Source organism: Balaenoptera physalus (genome assembly GCF_965194825.1).
Source record: "Balaenoptera physalus genome assembly, chromosome: 1".
Taxonomy (NCBI): Eukaryota; Metazoa; Chordata; class Mammalia; order Artiodactyla; family Balaenopteridae; genus Balaenoptera; species Balaenoptera physalus.
In genome coordinates this window covers 173,807,889-173,819,907 of record NC_138882.1, presented here as the reverse complement: position 1 = coordinate 173,819,907, position 12,019 = coordinate 173,807,889, and the positions used below count along the sequence as shown (strand labels likewise).

The 12,019-nt window shown below is 42.4% G+C and overlaps 1 protein-coding gene across 13 annotated transcripts in view; it reads left to right on the top strand.

Annotated features, from left to right (window-relative positions):
- The window catches only part of GMEB1 (glucocorticoid modulatory element binding protein 1), a 35,781-nt gene extending 25,544 nt beyond the window's left edge, over positions 1-10,237 (top strand). For all 13 annotated transcript variants that reach the window (XM_082440467.1, XM_082440465.1, XM_082440469.1 and 10 more), the window contains one exon: positions 1,912-10,237. In XM_082440467.1, the coding sequence (XP_082296593.1) occupies positions 1,912-2,612 (701 nt within the window). In that variant the 3' untranslated portion in view covers positions 2,613-10,237. The remainder of the gene's footprint in view (positions 1-1,911) is intronic.
- The last annotated feature ends 1,782 nt before the right edge of the window (positions 10,238-12,019 follow it).

Below are 12,019 nucleotides of genomic sequence, written 5' to 3'. Positions count from 1 at the left end.
GTGGTGGAACAAAGGGAGTTATCATTTATACCCAGAAAAGAATCAAGAGAAGCTTTTGGAGCAGGTAAGGCAGTGAAAGATGCAAAACAAGTTGGAGGTACGGATTATCAGTCTTAAATGACGTAGAATATATTATAATAGTCAGTCATGAAGACAAGAGGCAAGAAAGATCATTTGGTAAGAGAACAACAATTTAGGTTGTTTTAAACTTACTTTTATGCCCAGTTTATATTTTAAATTCGGTTTACCAGGTATTCTCAGAGATGCCCTTTTTCATTTGATCTTTCTAGGAATATTATAGGCTGTTTCCTTATTTTACAGATAACCCAGTAGAGGCACAGAGAGGATAAATGATTTGCCTGGGACCACATCACTCCTTGACAGTGAAGCCCAGAGTAGAACTCTGTCTTCTTATTCATAGTCCAATGCTGTCTTCCACCTTGAAACTTTACACCATCTGAAAAATGGTTTTTGTTAGAAATGTAGGCTTCTGGTCCCTTGTCCATATCATTTTAGTTATAACCACAGTATACATAAAGTTGTGTTTTCTGCTTTTTTCACTGTGACATATTAATATTTTTCCAAGTTGCTACCAGTATTTTACCTAGACATTCTTCTAGAGATGAATTTAAATTTTCAAAATTTTCTTCAGTAGCTTATTTTGTTGCAGTGAACTTGTATGAATATAACTTTTCTTCTTATGTTCTTTTAAACTACTTCACAATATCAATACCATTTAAGCTTGAGGTTAAATGATATTGATAATTTGTTTATGGAGTCTTGTGACCTATTGTCAAATTTCCAGGAAGATTATACCAATTTACATTCACAAGTTTGAGCTCACCAACAATGGGTGTTGTTTTTTTATAATACACCCTGATTTAACTTTTTAAAAATTATAGATTTGGTATCTTGTTTAGGTTCACATTTCTTTGATTACTACTAAAGTTGGAAAAAATGCATTATCTTACAACCGTAAAAGGCAGTGTTTTAAAATTTTTGAATGTGTTCTTTATCACTACCTACTCCTTTTATTCCAAACAAGGAGTTGACTTGCTCTGGGTGTTCCACAGTGAGCAAGGTGCTCTACAGGTGTAACTGGTTATTTATTGGATGCTTATCGGGTGCTAAGCAATAGAGAAGTTCTGGTGTAGAACCAGACTCACCAGTGGTCATCAAGGTTGGATTGGACCCTTGGGAGAGGGATAGTGATAGGTGTGTTGGGGTCGAAAAGCCACCAAGTTGACTATCAGAAGACTTTTGTTTTGGCCCATGCTCTGTAACCGTAAGCAAGTTGCTTTATCTCTCTGGATCTATGTCAAAATGAATGTGTTAGAACTCTTAAGACCTCCTTCAGTTCTGTAATTCTTAGGGACTTCCTCTATAACTTTCTGTAGACTTCTCTGGGGGCTAATGGTAGACTAAAGCCATCTGGGTCACCAGCAAGTGATCCTGCCTTGAAGGACAGTTTGGGAATCACTGCTTTTCAGAGTGGCCATTGTAGCTCCTTTGTGGGTCCATGGCAGTTGCAAAGGGATTATGCAGATATTATTTTCATCTGTAGACCCTGGCAGAGCATATATAAGCTGCTAGACCAACTGGAGACTTCTTCGGTTTGCATTTTGGTGACAAGTGACAAAATGCCACAGGAGCTTCTAGAGTTGAGCTGTAGTAGGATCACAGCACGAAAAGATTCTGAATTATTGACCTGCCTATAATCACACGATGACATGTAGTAACTGGAGGGATTTTAAAGACCATCCAGTCTAGTTTCTTCCTGAAAACAATGAAATGACTTGCCTGAGGCTACATAGTAGCAAAACCAGGGCAAGACCCCAGGTCTCCTCACTCCCAGTTTACTGTTCCCAAGATTATACTTCTCTCCACACAAAGTCTGTCTTTTTTCCATAGACTTGGAACGCCAGTTGGAAGAGCAGAAGAAGCAAGCTCAGGATCCCAGGCTGAAATCCCAGACGGTTCAAAATGTGGTATTGATGCCCGTGAGCACCCCTAAGCCTCCCAAAAGGCCCCGGCTCCAGCGGCCGGCCTCTGCCACCGTCCTGAGCCCTTCTCCTCCTGTCCAGCAGCCTCAGTTCACAGTCATCTCACCCATCACCATCACCCCCGTGGGTCAGTCATTTTCCATGGGCAATATTCCAGTGGCCACCCTCAGCCAGGGCTCCAGTCCTGTGACTGTCCACACACTGCCTTCTGGCCCTCAGCTCTTCCGTTATGCCACAGTGGTCTCATCTGCCAAGAGCAGCTCACCAGACACAGTGACCATCCACCCTTCATCTAGCCTGGCGCTGCTAAGCTCCACCGCCATGCAGGATGGGACTACCCTGGGCAACATGACCACCATGGTGAGCCCTGTGGAGTTGGTGGCCATGGAGTCTGGCCTGACCTCAGCCATCCAGGCTGTTGAAAGCACCTCAGAGGATGGGCAGACCATCATTGAGATTGACCCAGCCCCAGACCCAGAGGCTGAGGATGCTGAGGGCAAAGCAGTCATTTTGGAGACAGAACTGAGGACTGAGGAGAAAGTCATGGCTGAGATGGAAGAACACCAGCATCAAGTCCACAATGTGGAGATTGTGGTCTTAGAGGATTAAGTGGGGGTCTCGGGGCCAGGAGATATGTTTTGGTTTGGAATTTTAATTATTTGTTTATTTTTACCATTGTCCCACTCATTTCCACATAGGATCCTTTTTTTTAAAAAACAAAATCTTGTTGTTGTAACTGAACAGGTTGGGTCCCTTCCACCCCCTCATTGAAAAATGGACAAAACAAGCTGCCCTTCCGGAAGTTGAGAGTAGGTCACTCAACGTCCTAATCCTCTTACACCAAGAAAGTTATTTCTTTTAGGGGAGGCATCAAGATAACCAGAAACCCTATCCAGAAAGCCCTTTCCAGGCTAGTCTGTCTGTGTACACATGTGGTTTTGTTCTCATAAAGGTGCATTGACCAAACCAGGGAACACAAATCTGACCCTGGAAGGCAACCCACTCACACGTGGATGCAGAAGGAGACTTTATTTTGTATCCTAGAAGGGGCCCTCAGAGGCCAATGCAAAAGTCTGAAACAAAAGTAAGTTGCACTCTGCTTGGAGGGGAAGGTAGCGTACCAGCAGCAGCTTAAAAAGGGAAGTGCTTTGGCCAGGATGGGGCAAGGAAGTTATCTTACTTCCAGAAGTGCAACTGATGCCTCTTAATATCTCTGAGGGTTACTGTCATGGGTGCCGTTTTGAGGCAAGGCCAGTGTTAAGAAGAAGGGTACATTTCCACCAAGCAAGTGGCGTCAGAGGCCTGTGGCTTGGCAGAAATAGAAATCCAGAGAAGTCACAGCTGTGCTTTGGGGTTCAAGTTCACCTTGCCCCCTACTTTGTCAAAACACTTACCCTCCTAGTCCATTCATTTGCAAACTGTGTGATGTGTAAATTGCTGTGATTCTTGGACTGTGGCTGTTCTCGGGGTGGGGCTCCAAGGCCATCATTTTTATTGCATGACTCCAGGAGCAGGAGAGTTCCTCATCCAGACCAGCTGCCCTTTTTTGTGGGGCCCTTTTTTGGCTTTGGAACCAAAAGCAGCCACTCATTTGGTGCTTCCTCTGTTCTACCCTCTGTCCCTCAGTGGTTAATGGCGTCTGTCTCCTGGATCCCACGCTCTTCAGATTTTTGGCTGATTCAGAGAACAGTGACAGGTGCCTGCCTGCCTTCATCCCCTTTTAGATTCATATGTACCATTGATACCACAGTTGTTTCTGTGAGATATTGAGCTCATAAAAAAACCTTAGGTTTGGCAGGGAAGACTCAACACCCCACCCCATCCTGCGGCACCGAGTAGATGTCACCTCCTGAGCGAGCTGGACTCCCTGGGAAAGAAGCATTGTCTGCAACATTATATTATAGGAAATGTACCAGGAATGTAATAATAATATCTTTGGGGGGGGGGGAGTTATTTTGTTTTCTCTTTTTTTTTTATGTTTTTGTATATTTAGAGATGGGCCCATTTTCCGTGCTGTGATTCCTTCTCTTTGACCATCTTCAGTGTCTGGGGCAAGAGCGGAGCCTGTTTTTTGTTTCTTTGATTGCATTGTTTACTGCACTAGGAAAAATATAGGGAAACTGCAGACAATTTAAAAGAAAAATAGGTCAAAAAAGAAAGCATACACTTCAGGAGTGGGAGAGTCTTTTTTTTTTTAATTAAATACAAAACTTTGACCTGTAGTTTCCTTTTTTTTTGAAGGCACCCACCTGAAGCTATGTTTCTTCCAACAGATGTTGGAAACCCTGTTGTTAAGCAAGTGAAAACTGCGTCCTGCCATCCCTCAGATAGCTGTGTATAGCTAGAGAAGCCCTCTAACTTGAAAGGGTCAATCTTAAAAGCCTTATGGGTGAGATTTCTGAACCCCATACAGTTGTGGTTTTCAGCTTTAAGATTGGGGTTTTATTTTTCTTTTCAAAATATTTAATAGACATAGCAGTCAGTTTAGAACAAACCTTTGGCCCTTTATATATCTTTAGTGAGGGAAGTGGCTTTTATTTCTTGCTTCTTTAGGTTTTCTGTTGGTACATAAACAACAAAATTTCTGCCTAAGCCTAAAACTGCTACTTGAACCTAGAAAGGCAAATGTCACCCCTATTGCGGTTTTTAGGGACACTTTTATCTTTCCCAGAGACAAGAGGCTCAAATCAGGACAGAGGAGGAGCCCTGGAGAACACCTGCTCACTAGCTCAGGTTCCTTTCTTTCCTCCGTCAGAGCTGTTGGTAGTGTTTTAAAGTAGTGTGAGCGTCATGCTTCCAAAGTCAAGAGATCACCTCCTAAAGACAGAGCCTGTTTACTTTCACTATCTGAATATTCCAACTGGTGGAAATACATGAGCTTTGTCGTTTTCCTGGTCTTCCAGTAGCCTGTCATTATTGCTAGATGCTATGTACCCATTCTTGAGTGTGGGTTTCCTCACAGCCCTGGTCTAGATCTCAGACGGGGTGAGGCACATGCAAGCCACTGGTATGTACACAAGCAATTGCAATGAATCATTCCTCAGGCTGAGTTGGCAGTAGCCATCTAATCTTTCTGTTCATTCATTAAATAAACATTTGTAAGTACCATCTATGTGCCAGGCTTTGTGCTAGGCACTGGCAGTACAGAGATGAAGGCTCAGTCCATGCACCCAAGGGATTCATTCTCCAGAGGTTGTCTGGAGTTAAGAACTATATTTCAATATAATAATTGGTTTCCTTTGTAATGCTATGTATTTTATTTCATGCATTGATAAACATTGTTCCGAGTGTTGGTCCGTAGGTTTCAGAAGGCTACCAAGGGTACAAAATGGTTAAGCCTTTCTCTAGTGAGATACTGAAACAAATCATCATATTGGGGTAAGTGCAGTGATAGAGCTATTGGCTGGGAGAAGAGGGAACAAGGGGTCAAGCATCTAACCCAGTTTGGAGGCAGGGGTCAGCAAATATGGGAGTACTTCCTGGAGAAGATAACATACCTAACCTGATTTAGGAGAGACCATTTTTGGCTACTTTTTTTGCATTCCATTTTCAAGTAGTTGGACTTACTTATACAAGAGGGGAACAAAATCCTAAGTCTCTCGTTGCTTCTGTCTCCAGAGCTAGGCAGAGTCAGCAGCTCAGGCAGTCTCTTCTGAGAGCACCGCACTGGCGAAAGCCCAGTCATGTGTCAGTTTCTCTGAGCTTCCATCAGATGAATCCAGGGCAGGACTGGAGTTTAGCTGGTAGAAGGTAAATGTCCCAAACCTTCCTGTCATGTGGTTTCCCCAAAGGCCTCAGAGTCAACTGTTCAGCTGTGTTGCCTTGGCCATGTCCCTGTCTGACCCCCGCCTTCCTGTTCTCTTCCCCTTTTCAATTGCCAGGTTCCATCCCTGCCCCCCTCCCCAAATTAAAACAAAACAAAACTCCCTGGCATTCCGAAGTAAAAAAGGGACAATAGATTTGAATATTTAAGATTTAAAGCTACTTCATGTGAAGTTTCTTTCATGCTTCTGTCCATATTTGGGAAGGAGGACCAGAGTTAATCCAAATACCTTGGAAATTAATATTCAGTTTTGGTGGTCTGAGACACCCTTTAGTGGTGGCATTTTAATCCATTTCATGAAAGCATTAAAGGTAAGTCTGTATGGTGGGAAGTACTGGTAACACTTGATGATAAAGATAGTAAAATCAAGCATGAAATATGGAACTACTAGTTCATTGAGTTCTAATTGGTCCACCACTATCAAGGAGGTAGCAAGGACAAAGAAAAGGTTGAATTCTCAGAATAGGTATGAGGTTGTGATTCACTTTGGGTAATACTCCTGAGGAAATAGTCCTCTCTGAGACAAAAAATCAGATTCTAGGCTAGCCCCTGCATTTTCAGTCAACTTAACCTAGTACAATTGATCACAGATGCCTCACACCTTGGGTGCCTCCTCCCTGGGACATTCTTGTGTAGTCTGTAATGTACTACAATAACAACCAAGGTTGTTGCACTAAACAAGGGATCGGTTCTGCTAGATTGGAACTCTCTGCCCCTGGAATTTCTCTTCTTAGCCTTAATTCAGTCATTTCTAGGTTTCCTTCCCAATCCTGGAACACCTTTCTTAGTCCTGAGCTATGCAATTTCACTTCCCCTAGAAGGTTCTACTTTCCTTGAACATCCTTATCGTACTCCTGCTTCTCTAGCCCTTGCTTTGGGGAACCAAATGTGACTTAGTTCCCAAATTCTGCCATGTTAGTAACTCTACCTTTCTGCTATGCCAGTAACTCAACTCTTGAGACAATCATTTCTTCCCAAGGAACCCCCAAGACCCAAACCTCAGCATACATCCATAGACTGTAGTCTTCACTGCCTAGAACAGCCTTCTTAACTTCATCCATCACCTGAATTGAAGCACCTTTGAGATGTGCTTGTAAGTTCCCCAGAACACACAGATTCTAAAACCTATCTTTTACACCTGATTGATTCTCTACCTATGGTCCATGGCCCAGGCTAAGACATGCCTGTTTCCTGGATAAATTATTTCAGCCCAGTATGATTCCTACTACCTCTTCTGTTATTTCTTATGAGCCTCCCAACCTGAAGACTCCTGGTGTTCTCTCAACCTAAAGTAGGCCACACCCTACTTTGAAATTGCCTCTGGGTTCTCCTCCTGCATCTATGGTTTCCAATTCTGTACCTTTACTAGTATTTGGCTTATAATATGGTATATATGGGTTGATTTCTCTAGTTTGAGAACAAGAGCGGACATTATTATTGGATCACATATAAAGGAAAATGTGAGGCTGGGTAATGACCCAGAAGGAAAGATGGGTTCCTCATTGGGCTTTGTAGGAGCTTCTGTAAGAGGTGGTGTGGGGGATGTTACCTGCATTTCAAAGCATAAGCGTTTTTTAAAAAATTAATTAATTAATTTAGGCTGCACTGGGTCTTTGATGCGGCACGTGGGCTTCTCTAGTTGTGGTACGTGGGATCTTAGTTCCCCGACCAGGGGTCGAACCCGGGCCCCCTGCATTGGGAGCACGGAGTCTTAACCACTGGACCACCAGGGAAGTCCCCTCAAAGTATAAGTTTTTTTTTTAAAAAACTTCTCTGCTGTTTTCTCTAAAGAAATCTATGTATTGTAGAGCAAATTGGAAGCCCACAGCTCTGATTCAGCCTTAAGATTTACTTTGTTTGGCCCACATTTTAGTTTTATTTTAACTTTTTATTGAAGTATAAATGCATACAGGAAAGTGCACAGATCACTGTACAATTTGATAAACTGAACATACCCATGAAATCAGCTTTCAGATAAAGGGAAAAAAAAAAAAAGTCACCAGCACCTCACCCAGACAGGGTAACCTCTATCTAGCTCTCTAACATCATATCTTAGTTTTACCTATTTTGAACTCTTTAGGGACTGGCTTTTTTTCTCTCAACATTACGTTGTAAGATTCACCCATAATGTTGTGTGAAGTGTAGTTGATTGCTTCCCATTGCTGTGTAGAGACTGTTATTATTTACTATGCCACAGCTGATCCATTCTAATAATGGGCACTTGGGTAGCTTCTGGTTTGGGGCTATTATAAATAATGCCTCTGAACATTTTTTTTTTTTTGGGCCACGCCGTGCAGCTTGCGGGATCTTAGTTCCCCGACCGGGGGTTGAACCTGGGCCCCCAGCAGTGAAAACACCAAACCCTAACCACTGGACCGCCAGGGAATGCCCACCTCTGAACATTCTTGTACATGTCTTTTGACAAACATATATATACATTATGCCTACGACAGTTCACATTAAAAATTCAAGATAAAGTTTTTCTTAAAACAAAAAAACCCCCACAAAGCCCAGAAGATCTGACAACACTGGGTCCACATTTCCTCACAGCAACACCTGAATGGAACTGAGGCCTGTCTTAGATGGGCCATGGCTTCTTCACGTACTGTCACTCCCTATTACAAACCCAGATCTACTTCTTTTTGGTAGCTTATTTTTTTCATTCAGTAATCTCAAGCACACTCTTCCCCCCAGATAACTGCAAAGCTTAGTACCTCATTTCCTTCAAGTCTCTATCCACATGTTACCTTATCAGAGAGGACCTCCCTGACCACTCACCCTATGAAAAGTGGCAACTTCCTCCTGCACTATGCTTCCTATTTTCCTTTACCCTGCTTTATTTTTCTTTCTTTTACTTATCACCTGACATACATGTATTTTTTTTCTCCCCCAAGTAGAATCGAAGCTCCGTGAGAGCAGGGACCATTCTCGTCTCTTAGTCACTGCTGTTTCTACAGTCCCTGGAACAGTGCCTGGCATGTAGCAGAAACTGGATAGATATTTGATGCATGAATAATAATAAGAACAATAATAACCAATACTTATTGAAGGGTAACTATGTACCAAGCGTTTTTCTAAGCACTTTACATATGTTAATCCATTTGATCCTCAGGACAATCCTATGTGGCGAATAGCATTATTTACTTCATTTTACAATGAGGAAACTAACATTTATATTCTACTCTAAACAATAGATACATTTGAAACGTTGTATACGCATCAAATTTATTAAACAGAGTATTTAAATGTACTAGAGAAGCTTAATACCTAAAAGGAAACTTTCAACAAACCATTTTATTATGATGATGTTTTGCTGATAACATGTTTAGTCGCTCCTTAGGTTGTTTTCTTTACAGTCCAGTTCACCATCTCTCCACAGTACTGCAGAGGGAGTGGTGGAGGGAGGGAACTTCCAGTTACCCGAGAAAAGGATTTTAGAACCCAGATCATCTGTCCTGTCCATCAGTCACAGGAAGTACTGATTTATCACTTTGTTAAAAGTGGTCTTGTCTTGTTTGAAATGACGTTGATGTCAGGGTCCCTGGTTAGAACTCCTTCATTTGGTTGCTAAGCTCCTACTGTGCAGAGCCCAACCCCATGTGCTTTGTTACAACAGGGAACCTATTCCATAGAACACTGAAAATATTGTAAAACCTTTGCCCACTGAGCAAAAAGATATTCCCCTGCTCCAGGAACAAAAATGGAGCCACTATGCCTCAGAAATGCTAAGTTAACATTTCCATGACTGAGACATTCTGGTTAGCCTTTCTGAGCAAACTGGACAGGGCTTCTCATATTCTTGCCTCTCATATTCTGTAGCTGCCACCCAAGGACCGAAAGGGAAGGATTTATCTATAAAACATTGTCACAAATAGTTTAGATGCACATTCACTGGTTTAACTATTTTTTCTTGGCACAGACTTAAAATTGAACCAGTGCTTTCTGGGGCTCCCTGGCTTCATTTCCCCTTGGCACTATCTCCAGAAATCTTGTTTACACTCCATTTTTTTTCTCTCTGGTCTATTGTCTTAGATTGAGACTGTAAGCTGTTTCCTAGCACAGTGCTGCTCAGACTTTTAGATCCCATGGATCAATAAAAGAGATTAAAAAAAAAAAAAAAAGGGGGCTTCCCTGGTGGCGCAGTGGTTGAGAATCTGCCTGCTAATGCAGGGGACACGGGTTCGAGCCCTGGTCTGGGAAGATCCCACATGCCACGGAGCAGCTGGGCCCGTGAGCCACAACTACTGAGCCTGCGCGTCTGGAGCCTGTGCCCCGCAACGGGAGGGGCCGCGATAGTGAAAGGCCTGCGCACCGCGATGAAGAGCGGTCCCCGCACCGCGATGAAGAGTGGCCCCCACTTGCCGTAACTAGAGAAAGCCCTCGCACGAACCGAAGACCCAACACAGCCAAATAAATAAATAAATAAAGTAGCTATTAAAAAAAAAAAAAACTGGTATGTTTAAAAAAAAAAAAAAAAGGTCTTAGGACCCAACATGGGGTTCTCTACATTATATTTTACCAAATAAGGATATTTTTTAAAATGGCTAATTTTTACTGGCATCATTTAGGAAGAAAGGGCATTTTCCCATCAAAAAGTTAGGAGGGAAATAATCTCAGAATAAAGAACAGTCTTCTGCATTGAGTAAGTTTAGCTTTATGAAAAGCTCATTACATTATCATTACCTTTCTTATTTCTTGGGGGACTGGTGAAAATTTCAGCTTTCACCTCTAGACTCTGAGTTGAAACTTCAAGGCTCCTTTCCTGCTGGCTCTTTCTTGGTTCTTGTTCTTTTCTGCCCTTGACGACATCTCCAACAGGGTCCCTTGTATATACACAGCTGCGGATTCCTAGTGTCCTTAGGCCACCTGGCCCAGCTGTAGGTCTTTTCTTCCTTTAGCTTTGTTCTCACGTTGCTCTTTTCAAAACTCCATTCAGCAAGTCATAAAACACACCTGCAAGTTAAAAGCCAACCATCAATTTATCTTGGGATTTCCACAGTGCCTTTCCTTTAACATTCAATTAAGCTAGTTAAATCTGCACATTTGACTTTTTAACCCCACCAGGTTCTCATTAATAAAATGGGGATTGACATTACTATGGAGAGTTCTGAAAATGAATGAGATAAATTAACTCAACAAACATTTACTTAGAATTGGATTATAAAGATTAATAATAAAAAAGTTCTTTGTCCTCTAAGCAGTCATAGATTTATTAAAGAGGCAATATATAAGCTGAGAGTTGGTTCTCTTAATCTGGGGTCCATGGGACGGATGGGCTTGGGGAAGGGAGTGCTTAATGAGATTGCAGGCAAAAATTTGGGTGTATGTTCCTTTTTCTGAGAAGTTTCATTATTCTCATTAGATTTTCAACTGAGTCCAAGACTTCTAAAAGGAAAATACTGATGTAAACATAGTTTTTTTTTTTTTATAAATTTATTTTTGGCTGTGTTGGGTCTTCGTTGCTGCATGTGGGCTTTCTCTAGTTGCAGCAAGCAGGGGCTACTCTTCGTTGTGGTGCGCAGGCTTCTCACTCTGGTGGCTTCTCACTCTGGTGGCTTCTCTTGTTGCAGAGCACGGGCTCTAGGCACGCAGCTTTCAGTAGTTGTGGCGCATGGGTCTAGTTTAGTTGCTCCGTGGCATGTGGGATCTTGCCGGACCAGGGCTCGAACCCATGTCCCCTGCATTGGCAGGCGGATTCTTAACCACTGCGCCACCTGGGAAGCCCAAACAGATAGTTTTAATACACTAAGTTACCATAAGGAAATGTGACCAATATTATGGGTGAACAAAGAATAGAACACCTTCTTTCTGCTCAAGGGAAAAAATATGGCTTCATTGATCAGGGTCTCGAGGGACAGATAGGAATTGGGGAGGGGAAATGGTAAGGACATTTGAGGCAGAAAGAACTGCATGTGCAAAGTCATGGGTTCCAGAACAAAATGTGTATTTGAGAAAAATGCAATGTGGCTGGAGCATTGAGTGCATGGTGAGAAATATACAGGGCTAGGGAGTGACAAGCTTTGAAAACTGTGTGGACTACAGAGAACCAGCAGAAATCTTTAAAAATAGGTTTTTACACTGTCAGTTGTGTGAAGTATATAAACATTTCTCAAAGGAGTTCCCTTCCATTCCTGCCTTACTGAAGGAGTGACTTGGGCAGCGAGGTCTGCTGTTCCTGAAGGCTGGAAAAGTT